Source organism: Dermochelys coriacea, chromosome 2 (assembly GCF_009764565.3).
Source record: "Dermochelys coriacea isolate rDerCor1 chromosome 2, rDerCor1.pri.v4, whole genome shotgun sequence".
NCBI lineage: Eukaryota > Metazoa > Chordata > Testudines > Dermochelyidae > Dermochelys > Dermochelys coriacea.
The window spans coordinates 83,039,978-83,062,407 of record NC_050069.1 but is presented as its reverse complement, the minus strand read 5'-3'; the positions used below and the strand labels follow the sequence as shown (position 1 = coordinate 83,062,407).

Here is a 22,430-nt window from a genome sequence, read left to right as displayed (position 1 = left end):
ATTTCTCTTCCTAAATGGGGTTTTATAATCTGTGATTAAAAATGGTTCAGATGGAAATCTCAGATGCAAATTATGGTTGCAATCCTGAAATGAGCTGTAGGTGGGGTGGACTCCCTTTGAAGTCATTAAATAGTAGTTCTAACAAGAAGTTCACTTGCATGGCAGTCAGACGAGGTTTTCTTTTCAGTTGAATTTATTTTTCTGGAAACACTACAGCAAGCAGGGAGGAACACATTCCTTCAGTGCTGTGTGCAATGTCTTGACCATAAATATTTTTTGTGTGACAAACTAACAAAGTGATCTCATTTGAAGAGGCCTTTGGGTTATAGGAGAACATTTTTAATTACTACTTTATAATGAAATGTTCGGATTCAAAAACAATTAAAGCTGTCAGTTTGAAATGTATGACATTTTTCTGTAGAAAAATTGATTTCCCATATAAGGCTAAGTGTGACAGGTTGCAGACCCTTCCTGTGATAAATGTCATCAAAAAATCATGGGCTAGTTGGTTTATTGTACATATGTCTGTTTCAATCTTCAGACAGTTTGTATGTATTGCAATATCTCAGCCTTGCTTTGACTAGGTTCATTTGACTGAAGTGTGAGAAATAAAATTCCATGTTTTCTCCAGATGATGAAAAATGTCATGAGAGAACTGACATTAACTCCCCCCCCCCCCCCCCGCTGGTGATGGCTTATCTTAAGTGATCACTCTCCTTACAGTGTGTATGATAAACCCATTGTTTCATGTTCTCTGTGTGTGTGTATATCAATCTCTCCTCTGTTTTTTCCACCAAATGCATCCGATGAAGTGAGCTGTAGCTCACGAAAGCTTATGCTCTAATAAATTTGTTAGTCTCTAAGGTGCCACAAGTACTCCTTTTCTTTTTGTGAATACATCCTGTTTTTAGAAAGTTCATACATTCTGCACCAGGGTTGGACATAAAACGACTAGTCATTCTGTACCCCTGACACAGTGTAAACACCCAGGAACAGGCGGGCCCTACCCTCAGTAGTTCTTAATCTATGGATGGACAGAACCAGGGTAGGGAACAGGGAGGAATCAGAAGGATTTTCCGGACAAGTTGGATTCGCTATAAACAGGCGTGGGTTTTAAAGAGGGGCTTAAACGTGGATAGGATGAGCCGGGGCCATCAAACCACGCAGGGGACGAGAGATGGATGCCTCGAAGCAGTGAGGTCAGCAGGGTCTAGGGATGGCGAAGGCAAGGGTGGGGGGTGGCCGGGCTCAGGAGTTTGAAATAGCAGAGCTGGGGGGGGGGGGGGCAGTGGTGGTGGCATGCAGGGGGGCGGTGTGACAAGGCTGGGGGAGGAGAAGGACTCGCAGCAGCTGGGGAGCGGAGGGGCGCTGAGGGGCTGCGCGGCCAGGAAGGACCCTAGGTCGGAGCAGGCGGGGTCGCACGCGGGAGCCTTTGCACCCGGACCCTCCCCACAGGTGCGGTGACAGCGGCGGGGGGACCCGGGGTGGGACGCTCGGAGGGAGGCGGGGCCCATTCGGCCGCAGGCTCCGCCCCGCGCTCTCGGTCTCCCCCCGCCTTTCCGGGGCCAGCAGCTCCCGGGTCACGTGCAGGGGGAGCGTGAGCCGGAAGCGGGCGCGCGGCCGGAACCGGATCCGCCGAGGCCGCCGCTCGGGCTGCTCGCGCCGCCATGAGCCGCGGCTGTTACCTGGCGCTGTGCGCGCGGCCCGTGCAATTCGAGAAGGCGAATCCCGTCAACTGCGTCTTCTTCGATGAGGCCAATAAGCAGGTGCGAGCCCCTCCCCCCCCCCCCACCCTCACCCGGCCGGGGCAAGGACCCGCCTGTGGGACGAGCCGGGCATCGGGCTGAGGCGGTAGCTCACCTGCCGGTGGGAGCCCCGGGGCCGGCTGGGCCGCTCGTCTGCCCCTGCCCAGGCGGGATGCGCCGCCCTCACCTCACACCTCCCCGGGGCGGGACCCATCAGCCATCGCAGCGAGGGTGGTGCCTGGGCTTGTCCGGTGCGAGGCTGGCCGGGCCACGGGGGGCTTCGCCCGCCATCGCCGCGGTGGAGAGACGGCTTAGAAATCCCGCCCGCTCCTGTGGGCGGGGGCGGCTGCAGCCCCCGCCTTGCCCACCCGCCGTGGCAAGGGCCGAGTCCGCGCTGCCTGGGCACAGCCGGTGCTGAGGGGGCTTGTGCTGGAGCGCGGGTTTCCTCCTCCTCCTCCTCCAGCGCTCCCCGGGGGTCCGTAGCGAAACGGCGCCTTGGTTTTCTCACCCTGGCGCCCCGGTGGAGTTAAGCGCCCCTGAAGCCGCACAGCGAGAGACGCCCTGCAGAGCGTGTGCGGAAGAAGGAGTGCTTGGTGCTAATCGTTCCCCAGCTATTCTTCGGAAAAGGCTGGATTCGTGAGAGGTGGCAAATCTAAAGCTGCCTCCTCCGCTGTGGCACTGGAGACAGGACAGCCCTAGGCGGCGGCGGATGCGGTGTCGCAGCTGGAAGATCCAACTTTTGCTGTTGCTCTGGGCTCAGAGTTCTGGTGGCTGCTCCTCCTCCAGCACACTCCTTGATTTCTGATTTGAGGGCTAACTTAAAACAAAGGCTTAGTAACAGTGGCCAGTGCTTGGAAAAGCTCGCTCACCTGTGGTGACTAGGCAGTGTACCCTAACCCTAGTGAATAGGGATGGTGTTAATATATGCAGTGTCGTTGTAGCCGGGTTGGTTGTAGGATATTGGAGAGGCAGGTTCGGTGAGGTAATACCATAAACTCACTGAACATTAAATCCCACCAAATGAGGGTAAATCCATCCTCATCGTCGTTTCCGCTCATTATACGCCACACCTGAACGTAGCCATTATATGAACAACATACCCCCATATCTCAATGTCTGTACTTTGATCCGTTAAACTTTTACCCCCAATCGCCACCCGTTCCTAAACCAAATTTCGCACCCCTTGATAATCTGTACCTTATTCCCTGATAACCAGAAATTTCTATGCTTAAACTCTGTACCGTTTTCTTTTTACTTCAACATCATCTTAATAAAATTATTAAACCTTTTATTGGACCAGCTTCTGTTGTTGAGAGAGACAAGCTTTTGAAGAAGAGCTCTGTGTTAGCTCGAAAGCTTGTCTCTCTCGCCAACAGAAGTTGGTCCAATAAAAGATATTCCCTTACCCACTTGGTCTCTGTGATGGTCTAAATGATCAGTTTCTATATAATTTAAGCTTTCGCTTAGAAGACAAATTAAATTTCTAGCTGTGAGCTTCAGTCTCTGCCACTCTTTGTGGTCACTAAATTTTCCATATGCCTCTGACTGCAGCCAGCATCTTTGTACCCACCTTTTGATACGGATATCCTGTGCCCCACACTCCTGCGTGAGTGCTCTGTCCCAGGTACTTTTTTACCTCACTTCAGACCTCTAGTGAGAAGTTCTTCATCCTCTTGTTTGGTAACAGCCACAAAAGGTTATCCTAATATCAGCCTGATTTAAAAAAATACATAAATCTTAAAATACTAGTTTTTGAGAATAAAGAAAAAATCAAAAGTTTAAATGTATTTAATACATGTTATCTAAGGTAACAGTCTCCCTAGATAGGGTAAAATATTACAGTAACAGTTAATTGCAACTTAGTCTGTGAATATTATAAGGAACAGGAACTTTGTTTTTATGTGTGTGGACTGTGCCTAGCGTACTGTTGATGCTACCCAAATAATACATCTTGGAGATTCTTAGGCCTCATCTCCACTTAAAGTCTTACTAGCATAATTATGTGGATGAGGGATGTGACTTTTTTTTTTTTTCACATGGGTATGCCAGTAGAAAACCTTAGACACAGTTATACTAATAGAAGGCACTTTATAGCAGTATAGCTTAGTTTGTTTTGCTGAACCAGAATAAATTGTATAGGTCTAAGTGCTTTTATACTGGTATAACTGCATCTACGCTAGGAAGTTTGTTGCTTTAGTTATGGTTGCTTAGTTAAAGCAACAAAACTTTTAAGTGTGGACAAGGCCTTAGAGATTACATGTACGACCAGGGTTTACACTACCATGTTTGGTCAGCATAATTATGTTGGTCAAGGGGGTGAAAAAAACCTGCCCCCAGATGACATAACTATGTCAGCAAAACCCCCAGACTGCATCTACGCTCAAAAGTAAAGTGGACCCTGCTGTGTTGCTCAGGGGTGTAAAAAATCCACCCCTTGAGTGACACAGTTAAGCCAATCTAACTTCTGGTGTAGGCAGTGCTAGGTCATCCTAGCTATCCTGTCTCCGGGAGGTTGATTAACTGCACTGATGGGAGAACCCCTCCCCTCACTGTAGCAAGTGTCTAAGCTGAAGTGCTGCAGTGGCTGGTGTAGCATTTCAAGAATAGATAAGCTCTCAGTGTAAATGCAGCTATGCTGATAAGAGTGCTTCTGTCCAAGTAGCTAATGTCATGGGAGATGGTATAGTTATACCAATAGAAAAACTCCTCCTATCAGCATAAGCTGCACCTATGCTAGTGGGTTCTCTCAGTATAACTATATCAGTAAAGCATTTGTAGTGCAGAAAAGGTCTAAGTTTCTGTTCTATTGCTAACATGCTAACTGCATCCGATGAAGTGAGCTGTAGCTCAAGAAAGCTTATGCTCTAATAAATTTGTTAGTCTCTAAGGTGCCACAAGTACTCCTTTTCTTTTTGCAAATACAGACTAACACAGCTGCTACTCTGAAACATGCTAACTGTCAGGCTCCTTTTTCTCAGTTGGGACTCTTTTTTTATTGTTTCAAACCTTGTACTTGAGGTATTAAGCCTTCTTATTGTCTGACTTAAAAAAAAAATTGTACAATAAACTTTGGGACTGATTCACAGTTCTTAATTGTGTGCTCTAGTTTGCATAGTATTTGAAGTCTGCATTATTACTAAGCCCCTTCCTTTTCGGTTAAAACCGATTTAAAAAAAAAAAAATCCCAGGTTTTACAAAAAGTATTATTTGGTTTTTTTCTGATTTTTCACACGGCTTTTGTATCATACAAATAATTTAAAAAATTATATAAAAATAAATGAATTAAGGCTACTTATTAGTCTAGAAGATATACACAAAAAACAAACAGGGGCACGCACAAGCCCTTAAGTGCATACACATCTGAATGTACTGTTTAATCTGACACCTAGCATGTACACATTTCAAGCTACTAGCAGATAACGGTTTAAAGATCTGACATGCTAAAATGGGAAGAAAACAAAAATTTTTATCAGAATATGTTTCAGAGCACAAGGAAGTATTCGAAAGTTTAAAAAAAACAAACAGATGAAAATGATGAAGTTGAGTGTATGCACTGCAAATGGTGTGGCCCAATTATTAAATGTAAATATTATTATAGGCTAATAGTTCTATGTCTACAATAGTAAACTGTTTATTAAAATGAAAAGTTTTATTTGAGCATTAGAGATGTATTGTTCTCTAAACTCAGAGGTGGCATTGTGTTTTGAGTTCTGTTTTAGTTCTGCAGTAAACAACATTGAATTCCATTCATCAGAGCATTAATCTACTGAATACTTCCCCCTCTGTTCATCCATCCACCAGAATAAACCCTGATATATGACCAGAAAAAATAAGTTTTTTCCACTGATTTTCACCTGTTTTTGTTGTTGTGGTAATGAACACCAATAAATTCCTGAGAAAAATTAAAACTGAAAACAAAGGGCCCTAATTATTACTTAATAGGGGCTTATTTGATTTCCTTTCTGGTTGACAGACACAACTTTTCAAGGTCTCCTTGGAACCTAGATAGATACTAGGTGACTACATTACCCTTTTTACATATCCCTGTATATAGATCTTAACAAAATACCTAAATCTCTTGGAGTTCTATGAGTAAATGCCTCTTGTTGCTTAAGGTCACTTTGAATGCTAATTGGTGTCTCTCTTACTCGAGTGTGGAACAAAATATACTTCTCCTTTAGTTGTAATTTTTAAGGTCACTCTTTACTTCCAAATATGACTTCTCTTGGACCTATGCGGTCTTGCTTGCTCTTATAATTGTAAAGAGACCCTTCCAAATGTGAACATATGTATTTGTCTTAGTCTGTGACAGACAGCTCTAGCGTCTCTATTGTGCCTAGCTTTTCTTAGCCGCAGCAAAGTCAAGTCTGCAAAAGTGATTAAAAGTGGTTGCTGCAATTCAGCACATGCTGCAGATGTGAAACTGAGGAGTTGTAGCTTTCCAATTAGTAGAGTGAAATTTTGACCATTAACCGGGGCGGGCACTGGAGCTATTTGTGGGGCAGAATGACCCAGAAGTAGTGGATACCTCTACAATCTGACCGAGTTCTGCTGCCTTCTGCTTGGTAAGCTAAAGAGGTTTTGTAGGCCAGCCTTAATAGATTTAAGGAGCTCAGACTTGGACTGAAATAGAAATATGAATTAAAATGTGTTTAATTATTTTAATGAAAGTTTGTATGATTTTTGGAAAAAGTGGCTAGAGTTGATTTAGCTTTTTATGACAAGTGTCCACACACAGACTTGCACCAAAATAACAAAACCTGTTTTAATTCATATATTTTGCTTTTTCAGTGGAAGTGTATATGTAAACCAGCATTCCTTATTTCTAGATCTCAAATTATTGTTGTAGTTTTCTTCTGAATCCTCTCCACTTGTCAACATCCATTTTCCCGTGTGGAGACTGGAACTGGACACCATATTCCAGTACTGATCTCACCAAAGTTGTAGGCAGAGGTAATATAATCTTCCTAATCCTATGGGCTATTTCCTTATTTATACATCCAAGGATTGCACTGGGCCATTTAGCTACTCTTGGAGTTTTTGACATGTGTCCTAATCAAAATATGAATTTAAGTCTCCAAGTCAAAAATGCACTAACACACTATATTGTATGGTCACAATCAGTGTAAAATTGCTGCTGTTATCTACTCTGCATAAGATGAATTGTTTAAAATTGCTTTTCTTTTTAGAGCTCATCTCTTATATTCGGGTAGAAAAACAAATGCATGGTTTTACAGAAATAAGGCTTGTTGAGACCATGATATGACTTTGAATTAGCTATGAAGCTGTGTCTTAAAATGCATTTTTTTAAAAATATGCGATTTTTAACTCTTAGGTTTTTGCTGTTCGATCTGGTGGAGCCACTGGGGTGGTTGTTAAAGGGTTAGAGGACAAAAATCCCATTTCATTCAGGTATGAGTAGCAAGGTATTTTCATCTGTATCCTGTACTGCTCTAGGATACCATTTGTGATCTTGCAGCTATCTTTTACTGCATATGTCTCTTGGTTATACTGTAGTGTGTCACCCAGGTGCAATATCCGTAAAGTACTGGAATGTCTTGATCCTACTGCTTTGTTTTAAGAACATATTTTCATTCAATAATAAAAAATGCAATAAGTTTTCTTAAAACAAAAAACCCCATTGAAGAAAATTGTTAATATTCCCTTATGGTTGAAAATTCAAACACACCCAAAACTCGAGAGTTTCAAACAAACAAAATTTGTGGTTCTACATGAACTGTGACTTAGCATAAGTTGTAATTTGGCATTATGAACATTAGCAGTCAGATGCACTTAAAACATATGAGGGCCAATTTATGGCAGGTGTGGGAACCATAATTTTGAATTTACCTACTTATGCATTTAAATTCTCAAGCCATAATATTTCCTTATTGTAGGTATTGCATTTTAATGTATCTTGTTTAATCTAACTCGTATTTCTATAAAATAGATGGCATCTTTTGCTAACATGCTCTAAACTTCCATGAATCTCAAATTTCCATGTGCCTGTATGGCAGCAATACCCCCAAAGAAACTACTTATCTGTTCTGTATCTGTGGAAGAACATCTGTAAAAATCTGATTAAAAGCTCTGTCCTCTTTCGGCCTCCTATTCACTAGGAAAAAAATTTATATTTTTATTAACACATCATAAATTATTAAGATAATGGCATCAAAAGTAAACTTATACAGTTTGTGGATGATACCAAGCTCAGAGGGGGTACAAGTGTTTGGAGGATGGGACTGAAATTCAAAATGATCTGGACAAACTGAAGAAATGGTTTGAAGTAAGTAGGATGAAATTCAATGAAGACAAACGCAAAGTACTCCACTTAGGAAAGAACAATCAGTTGCACACATACAAAATGGGAAATGACTGAAACGAGTACTGTGGAAAGGGATCTCGGGGTTATAGTGGATCATAAGCAAAATATGAGTCAACAGTCTCACAATGTTGCAAAAAAAGCAAACATTAGCAGGAGTGTTGTAAGCAAGACACAAGAAGTAATTCTTCCACTGTACTCCAAACTGATAAGACCTCAACTGGAGTATTGTGTCCAATTCTGGGTGCTGCATTTCAAGAAAGATGTGGACCAACTGGAGAAAGTCTAGAGGAGAGCAAAAATGATTAAAGGTCTAGAAAACATGACCCAGGAGGAAAGATTGAAAAAAAATTGGGTTTGTTTAGTGTGGCAAGGAGGAAACTGAGGGGGGACAAACTTTTAAACGTATAAAGGAGGAGGGTGAAAATTTGTCCTCAACATCCGAGGATAGAACAAGAGGCAAATGGGCTTTAAATTGCCGCAAGAGAGGTTTAAGTTGGTCATTAGGAAAAACTTCCAACTGTCAGAGTAGTTAAGCACTGGAATAAAGTGCCTAGGGAGGTTGTGGAATCTCGTCATTGGATGTTTTTTAGGAATAGGTTGCGCTTGTCAGGAATGGTCTAGTTATTAGTCCCGCCTTGAGTGGAGGGAACTGGACTAGATGACCGATTGAGATCCCTTGCAGTCCTACAGTTCTGTGATAAAATCCTAGTGTGGACAAGACAATTGTACGTTTCACATGTTAGCAGATCAGGGTAAGCACTAGTACATGGGGGGCCCTATCTAGCAAGGCCATGAGTGCCTTCAGTTCTGGCATCAGTGGGATTTGAAGGTGTGCAGCAAATTCTGAGAAGTCCTATCGCCTTGTAGGCTGGAACCACAATCCATCTCTCTCAGCTGACTGTCTTCTCTAGTGTTTACCTTGACTTGCTGGCACATGTTAAAATTACAACGGCTTTGTCCCCACTAAGATTTTACTGCTTGTCAGTTAACATGATAAAAATACCGGTATATCTTTTTTCCCCCCAGTATGGCTGTTCCCTTTTACACTAATTTCATGATCCATGGGTATCAATCTATCTTGCCAATTAGTAAATAGTTTTAGAACAGAGGCAAAGTTACTAGTCCTGCAATGTCACTGACATCAGTGGGGTTGAGAGTATTCAGCATCTTTGCACAATTAGCCACAAAGCAAGCATTCTTTTTTTTTTACATTACATTGAGCTATAGTTTTCTGTCCTGCATTCAGTTAGAATTAGAGTATGAGCAAAGTTCATAATTCTTCCTTTAATTACATTTCATAGTAGCAATAGGACAGTCAAGGCAGAGCATTTCTTGGAAGCTGTTGAATCTTGTATGTGGCTATAATCATTTGTAACTCTTTAGTAGACTTGATCCATTCAGTAATTCTTCAGGAATATACTGCCTGTTGTATCTTGATGCATCAATATTGGACCTTATATTTGTCTGGCAACTCTTGTAAGTTGTACACAAAAATATCTGCCTTTCATTTTGCCTCCGTTCTCTTTTTGGAGAAATAACAGCTGTTAAAATTTTCTAACAAATGATAGAAATATATTCCTGATTGATTGATTTTTATTTTATTTATTGGTGTAGAATGGAAGACAAAGGGGAAGTGAAATGCATCAAGTTTTCTTTGGGGAACAAGATATTGGCTGTTCAGAGAACCTCAAAGAGTGTGGTAAGAAAATTTGCTACAAACACAGGAAGCTGGAACTAGATTTCTGGCCTTTCAGGTCCCAAAACACAGATCTCTGCCATACAAGCTAAAAGACTTCCTCTGTCTGACAACCAAAGTAATAGTTTCCTGATCCATTCTGTGACGGAGCCAGGAGAGGTCACCATTCTCACTCTCTGATGCACAAAAAGCCATTTTTTTTTCTGAAGATCTGATGACATCTGTGGATCCAAATAGTCTCTCTTACTGTCCACTCTTTGAGGGACAAACCCTTCAGGATGAGTGTCTGATCATTCTGAATTGAAATGTATTTCCTATCTTTTCCAGGACTTCTTTTTTCTGCAGAAGGAATGATTTGGCCTTAAAAGTGTAAACTCTTAATGAAAACTGATTTCTTCCCATGAAGAATTGGCTAGGAGATAGGATTATTTCTCCAAGTGAAAAAGAACCATTGTAATGTTTTTCACTAGTATATCTAATCCAAAATACATAGAGATGGTAAATTTACTCACCTCCTGTTTTGTGCTCATCAGATTCAGTGCCTCATAGTTGCTAATATTCTAATATTACTTATTTCAGGACTTTTTGAACTTTATTCCAGACAGCCCTCAACTAGAATATACACAAGAATGCAAGGTATGTTGTGAATTCACTTCTTTAGTTTAAATGAAGTGCTAATACAAAACTGGCTGTTTTGTATAGATTCTCTGAACCATTGATGCACGTGAATAGTGACATGAGTGAAGTGTGCTCCAGGCAGCCTGTTGTTCTGTTCTTGGTAGCATCTGAGATTCGGAAGTTAGTTCCCTAGTAAATTTTTTGTGCATATGTAACCAAACCCTGTATGGGCTGCCAGTGGGTATGACTGGGAGACTGTCTGTGCCAAAAGCATGAACCCTCTATTGCTTGACCTAAAAGACTAATGAGAGAGACTCCCATTGACTTTGGTGAACATTGGAGCAGGCCTTAGGTCCCTTAGCAGGAAGCAGCAACACACCATAAACTTTGTATGTGAACCAGAGGGAGTGAAAGGACTTTTTTAGTGTGGGTTACTCTCCACAGGACCATATACTGTAAGGTGGTGGGTGCCCCTTAGCTCTGACATCAGTGGGAATAGAGGATGCTCAGCACCTTGCAGGGTTGGATCCGTATTTGCCATTTGACTGCCCCAAAATACAATTTCTCTTTCCATTTAGTGCTTCCCTCTGCACTTTGATTCTAATGGAAGTATTTGGTAGCTTTTGTTAGCATAGTTAATGGCTATGAAAATATGACTCAAACTGGTAACATTTGAAAATTATTATGGTTGAATATGCTTGGCTCTCACAAGCTGTTGTTTTAGAACTTTCACTGGTTGTCCCCCTGAGTGGTGACATGTGCTGCTTCCATAGTATTTCCAGCCCTTTCTGGAGCCAAGCTCAGGGAACTGGAAACAGGAAATTGCTAGTGTACTGGTAATGCTAAGTCACTAATGAATCCAGACCACTTTAGCACAGTGATCAAATAACTAATGTGAAATGAAGGGGGAGTTTGGGTGGGTGTCTCTCAAGGCATCTCCCCCCGCAGCTTCCATTGGCCGGGAACGGGGAACCGTGCCAATGGGAGCTTCGGGGGAGGTATTTGGAGGAGCAGCCAGGGCAACACACACAGCCTCTTCTCTCCCCCCCCCCCTTCTGGCCACTTCTCAGCGCGGGGGCAGGGCAGGCAGGAAGCCTGCCTGCCCCTGGTGCGCACCGGGCCGGAGCCCGCCCCCCAAACCCCTCCTGCAGCCAAGCCCCTGCCGCACCCCTCCTGCACTCTAACCCCTGCCCTGAGTCCCCTGCCGCACCCTGCACGCCTCCTGCACTCCCTGCCTTGAGCCCCCTGCTGCACCCCTCACCCCTTCTGCACTCCACACCCCAACTCCCTGCCCTGAGCCCCCTGTAGCACCCTGCACACCTCCTGAACCTCAACTCCCTGCCCTGAGCTCCTGCCACACCCCGCATCCCTCCTGTACCCCCTGGGGGCAGGGATTTTGGGGAAAGGGTGGGAAGAGGCGGGGCAGGAAAGGAGCCTCATGGAAGGGTGGAGTGGGGGCAGGGCTGGGGGGGTCATTGTCAGTGATGCGGCCCTTGGACCAACGTACTAGTCCTCCTGTGGCCCTCGTGGTCATTTGAGTTTGAGACCCCTGAGTGAGACCAATAATGGGTCTACCAGGCAAACCAAAACTGAAATATACTAGGGTAGATGCAAGTTCCCAGATTCTTCACTAAAATTTTACTTTTTTATACAGATGGTTATAAATAACTACAATAACAAATAAATAAATAAACAAATAATAAATAACAAATAACTTTCTACTAAAATCTGTTTATATCTTTTAATAAAAGACAAAGAATGCCAACATTTTAGGCTTTTGCTGGACAAGTTCTACAGAAATTGTCTTCATAACAGATCAAGGAATTGAATTCTATCAGGTAATCCAAATAATTGTCTTGTAAAAATGTGCATATTTGGAAATTTCAGCATTACATTTTATTGTTACTTAGAGGTTAAATGTCTTAATTATCTTGCAGTCCCTGGCTCTGAACTTCTTACCTCTAGCCCTGAACTGGTTAGTATGATTATACAAGGAAACTGACAGCTAGAGATATCGAAAAAGTGAATGTTTTATCCTGGAGAATTTTTTGTTGTTTTTGCTTTTCGAGAGTTAAATCCAATTTTTTTTGGACATTGTATATGTTGTAGTTTTACTATCACAACAAGCTATTCATGCCATTAGAAAATATACTTGAGTGAGAAGAATTTAATTAATCTATTTAGCAACTCTGGCTTAGTAAACCTCTTTAATTATAGTAAAATTAATATAAATGTTAACAAATTTGAAATATTTTACTTCATGCAAAGTAAAGCAGCAATATATTTAAGAGTGCATGAATTCAGTGCTAAGTTTAACAGAGTTAATGCCCATTAGCTAAGACTATATCACACCTGCCCATCCCTGACATGTCCAATATACCATCTTAAATCGATCTCCCTCCCATCTTGTCCTAATTCCTTAACTGCTGAGTTCTCCTCAGGCTTTTGTATTTAACTTGTGTGCTGTTGGAGTGATCTACTGGATAAATATTCCTCTTTCTGGTGATTAGGTGAATGTTTTCTGAAAATGCTATTGGAGTGTGTTGATCATGTTGAGCAGGCGATGAGGTTGAATTAAAAAAAAAATCAAAAACCCATAGAATAAACTTGTGCACAGTGGACTGCAGAATCTGTTGTTTCTCACTTGACTTCAGTGAGGTCCCACATGTACCAGGAGTCTACCCATGTGAAGCAAGCTGTGGGATCACAGCCCATTATCATAAGAATTTTGGAGTAGGGAATGTCTTCTGTATGTACCGCATGAGGTGGATTGATTAAAATCCGTGATATATATTATTTAAATAATTGATTTTTATCTTGTTTTTTGTTTTTATACTTCTTAGTTATTTTCCTAAAGAGAGATTCTTTCTCATTGATTGGGTATAACCGCTAAAACTATCGATTTGCTACTAACGATAGTCTTTCCACTAAATTGGCTGGTACTGTTTGGTAACCAGGAGGATATACTATATCTATAGGCATTTATTTAAACAATTATATAGCTTAGCATAAATTTTATTCTGATTCATACTTTTTACATCTTTTATGTTAAAAAATGTAAATGACGCTATTTATTACTCATTTGTGTCAAGCTGCATTTGGATGGAAATAGGAATTACATTAAAAATGCACAAAAGCAGTATTGTAAAATTTGCTTTTATTAAATAAAACTACCTTAAATGTGCTAATACATAAGCTTATTTTTCTTATCAAAACACGTTTTGCATTTAAAACTGATTTATTAAACAAATGAAGTATTAACTGTAGTTAGTGAATTGACAGATTGTTTCTAGTCATCATGGGGCAGATTTTCAAAGGTATTTAGGAGCTTAAAGATACAGATATGTGCTTAATGGGTTTTTCCTAAGCACCATGGGAGATAGGCACCTCACCTGCATAGGCATTTCTGAAAATTCTACTAGGCTCTTAAAAGTGTTTGGACATCTGGCCTCACCCAGGTCCTTGAAAGTGTTTTAGAACAGGTATATCTCATCCTCTCCCAACTGTGTTTTTTTAATCCATAGCTTAGATATGGACAAGCTTTTCTGCTTTTTTTTTTTTTTTTTTTTTTAACTCCCAGTCAGTTTCTCAACTTTGAACTAGTCCAAATGAAGAAAATAGTTTCTCTGCACCTGCTATCTAAACTGAAACCAAAAGAATTTAAGACAAAAGCTTTTTGAACAACAGAAACTGAAAGTATTTGCTTTAGGAAAAATGTAAACATCAGCATTTGTTGCATTTTAAAGACTGAAAATAATATAGGTATTTACTTAATGCATTATGTGACATTGTCACATTTGTAAATGTTGAGTTGACCTGAAAAGGTTAAGATATTTTCCCCCGATCCTGTATACAACTGAATAAATATTGCCCTTTAATGCCTTAAATTTGAGGAGGGTTCATTGATGCTGCATATTTATTTAAATAGATTTCTTAATAGATAATAAGTTTAGGCTTTAACATAGGGTATCATAATTTAAAATTGAACAAGATATATTTTCAAAAAGAAAAATATATTTAAATCTATTTTTATTTAAAAAATCATCAATATTTATCCATCCTGGTGGGGCACCTAGCACAGTGGGGCCGCTAGCCGCTACCGGAATAGTAAAGGTGCTATTATTTTGTGTCTCCAGGTATTACCAGAGAAGCGAAGTTTGAAACTGGTGAAAAATCAGAATATCAATGTAAACTGGTACATGTATTGCCCGGAGAGTTCAGTCATTCTGCTATCGACTACAGTCCTTGGCAATGTCCTCCAGCCATTCTATTTCAAGGTAAAGGACACATTCCCAATCTTGAGTTTTGTTTGATGCATTGGGTTTTTCAGGGGACTGTCTCCTCCCTACCTCTTGTCCCCCATTCCCCCGTGTTAGTCTTTTCTGTTTTTAGTTTCCTCCTAGATGTGTAATCGTTCCAGTCCCTCATACAAATAAAAATAAAAGAGCAGACAAAATGAAAACCTATGCACCAATCTTTCTTTCTATGAGTAGAGAAGGAAGAGATTTCTATTTGTAAATACTCGGGAGACACTCTAACACTAGATAGATCTGCCTTCACAGGGAGTTGAGTCAATATGATGCTGGATAGCTGACATTAGAGGAGTAATGCAGCAAAAACAAACAAATGACTTTGCAAAAGGATTATGATATCTTTCCAGAAATTACCCTTTCAATTAAATACATTTAAACACAACTTGAAAACCCAATAGCAAATGCAGTACCCTAAGCCTTCAATTTCTGCAGAATGTGATCTTTCATTTAAAGGAAAAACTAAGTTTCTAGTACTCTTGCTTGTAACTGTAACCTTCCAAATGTGAATGAATACATCGTTATCTTCTTGAGCCTGCGGAGACAACTGCTAGTTGTTCCCAAGCATCATGAAACTGAAAAGATTAGAGTTATTTCTGCAGCTGCTGTTTCAAACCCTTTGGGCAGCATTTCAGTCTGACAAGAAACTTTCACACTGCTGTGGTTTGAGGAAAGCTATGACTATGAGCTCAGCAGCTGGACACTGAAAATATTCATGGGAGAGAGGGATTCAATGGGGGGATGGAACTGCGCTCCTTTCTTTCCTCCCTCCCCATCTCCAAAGAAGCAGTCAGAGGGAGGAGGTAAAATGGGGGTTTCCCATGTATCATGCCTACTGGCTCCAGTTTACATGAAAGGAGCCCCCAAGCAGGATCCTGGGACAGCAGTCTGCCAGGAGTCTTGGCATCTTCCCAGCAGATGATGGGGTGAAGGCATAGGCTTCTGATCAGGGTTTTGCCAAGGACCTTGCTGGCCAATAGGTACCCAGTGAATTTTTTCAACTTCTCAATTAAAATGCTAATATTGTTATAACTTCCTCAAGAGTCCTTTGAAGATACAAAATTTGAAATAAAACTTTCAGGAGAGGTCAGTGATAAAAAGAAAAGCTTCCATGATCTATGTAAGGCTTCTACCCCCATCCCAAAGAGGCCGAGTGCCTACTGCTCTCATTAGAGAGGTGTCGGTGGTCAGCGCCTCTGAAAATCAGGCCATTCTGGTCTAGAATTCCAGACCCAACTATAAATGGGTTTGACTATAGATTCTTGTATTAGTTTAATTAAACTGAAACGGAAGCGTAAGACCTCATTAACTGAAACTGGTGCAGTAGAATGTTAAAGTAATAACTCTGCTGTTCATATAGTGCCTACCAAAACAGGGATGTGGCCACATTACAAATAGTAGTAAATAAATGAGTTGATTGCTCTAAAATCTTCTCTTCTTTTTGGAACAGTATCACCACTTCTCACAACTAGTGGGTGCCATTCATATTATCACAGGCCTTCATAGAAAGGAAAGAAGAAACTTTTTTCTAGATTAGACCTGATGGACTGAAACTTTTTTTTTTAAACAGGGAGGAACAATGTCAAAATTATCAAAGTTTGAAATGGAATTGCCTGCAGCACCCAAGTCCTCCAAACTCAGCCTTTCTGAAAGAGATATTGCTATGGCTACAATGTACGTATCACTGAATAATCAGTCTTTTCCTTGATTTAAAGGGTATTGACAGCTTTTGTAGTGGAGATTCAAAGAGGGGAGGGTACAGTCCAGTCATGGTAAAATGACTTCACTCATTGATTCGGCTTTTTAACTTATAGAGTTAAAGTGCTTGTTAAAGTGCTTGGTATTGTTAAAGTGCTTGGTATTGGACTGAACATAAAGGAGCCTAAAGAATTCTTATAAAAATATAGAACTGATTAGGAAGTGGATGAATCTCTATCGCTTGAGTGAGATAAAACTAAACGTTACAATAGGCTGGTAAATGTACAAGAGAGACCAATCTTGTATGGACAGAGCTGTCCTGAATGATAGATATGTCACTTAATTTAGATTCTGTAAGCAACTTGACTTACGTATAACTTCATGTGAGTTGTTTCGTGAGGGAGAAGCAATGTGACCATGACAGACTGGTCAGACACTGCAGTAATAGGATAACTTGCTGTCTTTATTGTAGAAAGGGTCTCCTAAGTGCAATTTTTCTGCTAGTATATTCATTTATTTGAAGAATAACATTTTAATCATGTTGTTTTGTTAGATATGGGCAGCTTTATGTTCTCTATCTGAGGCATCATTCAAGGACTTCCAATAGTACCGGAGCAGAAGTAGTCCTTTATCATTTACCAAGGTAAGTTGTGTTTTGGTTTTTATTTTTAGATATGAATGACCTTGCTGATCAATGCATCTTATCTCTGATGTTAATGTTTTCATAGGGAAAGCTCCTGTAAGAAGATGCATATATTAAAGTTGAACAGGACAGGGAAGTTTGCATTGAATGTGGTAGATAACTTGGTGGTAGTTCATCATCAGGACACTGAGGTATGATCTGCCTACAGATTATTTGTCTTTTCTTTAAAGTTTGTGCTAGATTTTTCTGGAGGCAATGGGCCTGTTCCTTCAGATACTTTTGCATGTGCTTAGTCTTTCCAAGTAAAGCTAAGGATGTCTGTGTTTTCAGGATCAGGGCCCAAATTTGTAATTTACAGGGAAAAAATTCCACTCCTAATTGCAATGCATTAGAATGAAAATCATAATTCAGATCCATCTTCTTTTCAGTTTCTTCTCTCTCTACCCCCCTCCCCCTTCCTCCCTCCAAAAAAAAAAAAAGGTGGAGAGCATAAAACTGTCTGTTTCTCTCAGCCTACAGGTTTATATGTCTACAGCTGGAGCAAAGCTGGTTCAGCCATTGAAAGCCCGTCTTCCTCTTATGATTAGAAACTTTGCATTCTAGTAACTCAAATGGTTGCAGCTAGAAACTGATTTTGATTTTTAAGTCTCAAACAGATCTTAAAAAGCCACATATGGGGAGAAAATAGTTCACACTATTTTTAAAGTTTTTGGGGGTTTTTTAAAGTCATGTGTACAAAAGAACTTTTCCATCTCTCTGTTTTGGGCCAGGGGCATGTGTTTATAGGATGCAACTAAGCCAGTATAACAAATTTTATTGTGTAGTGTAGTGAATGTAGAGTAGCGCCTACTACTGTTCAGATTGCAAAGCAGTTACCATTCTAGAACCCTGTAATTTTCATGATCTTGATTCTCCAAAACATTCACCTTTTTGGAGGGTGTCTTCCTATCTCTTGCTTCAAAAGTTAAGCTTATTTTTGAGGAAAGTTTGAGCAAAATCTCTCTGTATGTTTTTAAGTTTTAGGAGAATGGCAAAACTACTTCCCTATTGTGCGTGTTGTGTGTTAATAAAATACCACCTTTTCAATAAAGCTATAGCAAAAATGCTGAAGTTTAAAACTCACCATGGATGTACAGGAGAAGATCATCAAAGGGCAATGAGATGGCCAACTCCCATTGAATAGGAGTTGGTGCCAAACTGCGCTTTGTGCCTTGAAAATCTCTCCCATAGTCCTCATTAGACACCCTGCTTGGTTTTGGGAGGAAAAACAATTGGAGATTACTTGTGATGAGAAGCAAAGTGATATACTTGCCTCAGAGCCTAATAAAATCCTGTCCCTGCCTTCATCATCACTGTACATTCTCACTGACAAGATCTGGAAGCTTGACTAAGCTGCTGCTCTGACAGTTGCTGGAGCAATTTGCATGAGAAGTTGTAAATGCCTCATTGAAACACACTTTCATTACTGTTTAGCATAAAATACATGCTATAAAATATACAGGATGTGCAATATGCTGAACTAATGTTCCCATTGGAGCCTTAACTACTCCCTGAATTTTTTGAGCATTAGCTGTAATCCTAAAATAAACCAAAAGACATTGATATTAATGTAGGTTTTTTAATTACTTTATAGTATTTGACTGAAGTAGAGAGTATTAGTCTTTTAAGGCAGTGTTTTTCAAGGTCATGATCCAATACTGGGTCACCTTGCTCAGTACCCAGGGACCTTAGCGGCTCTGGTCAGCACAGCCAGCTAGGACGTTAAAAGTCCTGTCAGAGGTGCTGCCCAGCTAAGGCAGGCGAGTGCCTACCTGTTCCGACTCTGTGCTGTGCCCCGGAAGCAGCCAGCAGTGAATCCGGCTTCTAGACGGGGGGGCCACGAGGCTCCGTGTGCTGCCCAAGCACCGGCTCCGCACTCCCATTGGCCGGTGCTTGCGGGTGAGAGCCGCGTGGAGCTGCTTGCACGCCTCCGCCTAGGAGCCAGACCTGCTGCTGGCTGCTTCCGGGGTGCAGCGCAGTCCACGGGGCAAGGACAGGCAGGAAGCCTGCCTCTGCACCCCAGCTGTGCCGCTGACTGGGAGCCGCTGGAGATAAGCCCACGCCCCAATCCCCTGCCCCAGCTCTGAGCCCCCGACCCAGAATCCCTTCCTGCACCCCAAACCCCTCATCCCCGGCCCCACCTCAGAGCCTGCACCCTCAGCCCAGAGCCCTGACCCCTCCCGCATCCCAACCCCCTGCCCCAGCCCAGAGCTCCCTCCCATACCCTAAACCCCTCATCCCCAGCTCCGTTGGGTCACAGGCATCAACAATTTTCTTCAACTGGGTCTCCAGAAAAAAAGTTTGAAAACCACTGTTTTAAGGCATCTGCAAAAGGGGCCTGAGTTAAGGTTGAGCATTAAATTCTTAACATTGGGAACTTCCTGGCACATGAGTGTCTGACTTCCCAACCTTAATGTTGCATTCAGGCTAACTTTTAATAATATAGGGCCCCAGTCCTGCAAAAACTCCTAGGCAGATGTGAAATCTTATGCACATAGTAGTCCCATTGAAAGCAGAGCTGTTGCAAGATTGGAGCCTCAATAGTTAATCTGTCTGTGATGAAGGACTGCGTAGATGGTGGCTAGATCTTTACTTACACAAAAGGCTTTTGTCTCCTAAATGAATTCCTTCCAGGCAGCTTAAAAAGAGTTTGGATAATATGCCCTGTTAGTAGATGTTGCAGAGCAGGGTTTTTAATTTTAGTTTTAGTGCTGTATGTTAATTTAACATTTTGTATGATATGTTTATTCTCCAGTACTATCTGGGTCAAGCACCAAGTGCTGGTGTACACATGCAGAAGGCAGACAGTACACAATTTGAATAGGTTATATACCATTAATTTTAAATTTGTCATGGAGCCCCTGTAATGTGAAGTGTGAGATCTCTCTAATACAGGTCTCCCACAGAGAACACACTCTACTTGTGGCAGAATCGCACCATCTGTGGTTTTTAGGTAATATTAACAAAATTCAAACTTGGCTTTAAAGTTAGTGGAAGTCTTGAGACATTACATGAGTCTGTAATTTGAGGAAAATATACTTCTGGTAATTTTTGGAAAACCTATAAACCAAGTGAAGTAAGTAACATGATTTAATTATTACAAGAGCAAAAGATGAAATAAATGCAAAACCATTTGAACATGAATAACTTGAGATGTGCTCTTATAATTGCTGAATGTCTTCTCATGAGCATGAAAAATGAGGGGCACTTTCTTTTCAATTTTAGACATCTGTAATATTTGATATCAAACTAAAGGGAGAATTTGATGGGAACGTTACCCTTCATCAGCTTGTTCTTCCAGCTCGATCAATACAGCCCTATCAGATCCCTGTGGCAGGTAAAATTATTACATGGCAATTAAACACAGTGAACATGTTTTTCAATCCTAGGTACATATACAAGCCCCATCAGCATAGTATTTAAGTGCCTCACAAACTTCAATGTATTTTTCCTCAGAACTCCTGTGAGGTAGGGAAGTGCTGCTATTCCCCATTTTAGGGGGTAGGGTGGGTACAAGGCACAGAGGGTAAGTGATTTGTCCATAGTCACTCAGAACATCTATGGCAATGAAAGGATTTGAACCCAGTCTTCTGAGCCCTAGCTGAATGTCCTAATCGCTGGATCATCCCTCCTTTCTCCTCTTGTGCTTAAACTGTGATAAAATGCACAAAAGTAACAATTACTCCTTAAGATAGATACTTATTCACCTACCATCATACCTTGAGGGAAAATTTAAGTGGTGTGTGGGAGCTGTGTTCAGTGTCAGTGAACTGTTCACTTATATAAAATTAAAGTACTGACTTGTTGCTTTAACAGCGTGTCTCTTACTATACAGCTATGGTGGTGTAAAGCACACCTTTGCACTCCCCCAGTTCTGGAGCTGCTGTGTGTAACAGGGTTGGTCCCATGGCATACATTAGAGCAACCTGAGGGTTTCTGTAATATACTGTAGTTGCTAACAGCCCCAAGGTGCTGAAACCATGGCAGAGGATCAACACAGCATAATGGTATCCAGGCCCTTTACACTAGCCATGGGTGGAACAGAAACATCTACTTACACAAACTCTGCACCACCTGAGGATCTCTTCTGCACTGGGATGCTCACCGGGTCAGATACAGTATCCCCACAGTTACGATTCTACAAGCAGTGTAGCACACAGTGGCTATGTTAGACTGGACTAGAGGATCTTGTATATATTTTGCCTGAGATGGGATCTTCCACTTTAAAGAATTTTAATTCTGACGTGTTCTTTTCCCTGAAGTCACAATGGAAGTAGTGATTCTGGAAGATGTGATTTGGCAACTGGTGTATGTGTGTTGTGGGTATATATGTAACTACTTCACAAATTAATATTATGTAACAAACAGGATTGCTTAATTTCAGAATGCAAAAACCGGTGTCCAGTTTTTTGAGGAACTAAGAAATACAATAATGTGCTTGCATGCACTATCTAGCAAACTGAGCAGCTTTATTTTTCTTGTATTAGGATGGGTTATGGCATGTTTTTTCTTTTTAACTGAGTTGTGGAATACTTGTGTGTTGTGTTGAAATCCTAACACCCACACTAATTAATAGTTTTAAATTTGAGAGATAAGTGAGGAGGCAGAAGGAACACAGAGCCTCTCAAGAGACAACAAGTTCTGCAGTCAGTTAACAGTGATACGTAGCTTCTTGTTCATACAGCTACATCAAAGCAACAAGTATTTAGGTGTTAGTGTTGCAAAAAGTCTTTTAACCATAAAGTGGCAAGTTATGATTTCAACACAACACAAGGTGACAAAAGCAAGTGTGATTCGTGACACATTTTACTAAAAACTGAGATACTGCATCTTGAAAGGGAAAACAGATGATAGTTAGTTTCTTGCATAAACAAGAATGTGCACACTAATCGGCTAATAAACCTTACCTACTTATGGCAGCTGGAAAAATCCATCTGTCCTGGGATTTGTTTTTCTTTGTTTCAGATGTTAACTTTTCCCCCCATGTTCAGGTCCAGCTTCCGTGACTAATCAGTCTCCTGTTCCATGTAAACTCTGTATCCTTTGGTTCAATTTTATTCTGGAACTTTGTCCAGATGTAATGTTTCTCTATGCACCTGCAAATTTAGGATTTCTGCTATTAGAAATAAAGTGAAAAGGGGGAATCAAATATTTGTTCTTCCTTGCCTGTTAGACATGTCTCTTAGTAGGCTTTTTGGTGAAAAAATGGAGTATTGGAATATTACAACAAAATATTTGAATATAGTCCCACTATAATGTGTCTAAGATAGCATTGTGGGGTTCATAGTCTCTCATTTCAGATAAGGCTTCTCTGAGAATTAAATGGTGGTATAAAACTTTTGAAAGCAAAAGTGTA

The 22,430-nt window shown here is 41.0% G+C and overlaps 1 protein-coding gene across 5 annotated transcripts in view; it reads left to right on the top strand.

The window, feature by feature from the left end:
• The first annotated feature begins 1,466 nt into the window (after positions 1-1,466).
• The window catches only part of RMC1 (regulator of MON1-CCZ1), a 28,499-nt gene continuing 7,535 nt past the window's right edge, over positions 1,467-22,430 (top strand). For 2 of the 5 annotated variants that reach the window (XM_038392429.2, XM_043507988.1), the window contains exons 1-11: positions 1,467-1,766; positions 7,081-7,157; positions 9,685-9,769; positions 10,346-10,402; positions 12,136-12,222; positions 14,521-14,661; positions 16,265-16,368; positions 16,946-17,035; positions 17,121-17,226; positions 20,300-20,411; positions 22,066-22,110. In XM_038392429.2, the coding sequence (XP_038248357.1) occupies positions 1,668-1,766; positions 7,081-7,157; positions 9,685-9,769; positions 10,346-10,402; positions 12,136-12,222; positions 14,521-14,661; positions 16,265-16,368; positions 16,946-17,035; positions 17,121-17,226; positions 20,300-20,411; positions 22,066-22,110 (1,003 nt within the window). In that variant the 5' untranslated portion in view covers positions 1,467-1,667. Of the gene's footprint in view, positions 1,767-5,718; positions 5,762-6,574; positions 6,699-7,080; positions 7,158-9,684; positions 9,770-10,345; positions 10,403-12,135; positions 12,223-14,520; positions 14,662-16,264; positions 16,369-16,945; positions 17,036-17,120; positions 17,227-20,299; positions 20,412-22,065; positions 22,111-22,430 lie in introns of all 5 variants that reach the window. The other 3 variants (XM_038392435.2, XM_043507986.1, XM_043507987.1) reach the window with 3 other exon arrangements.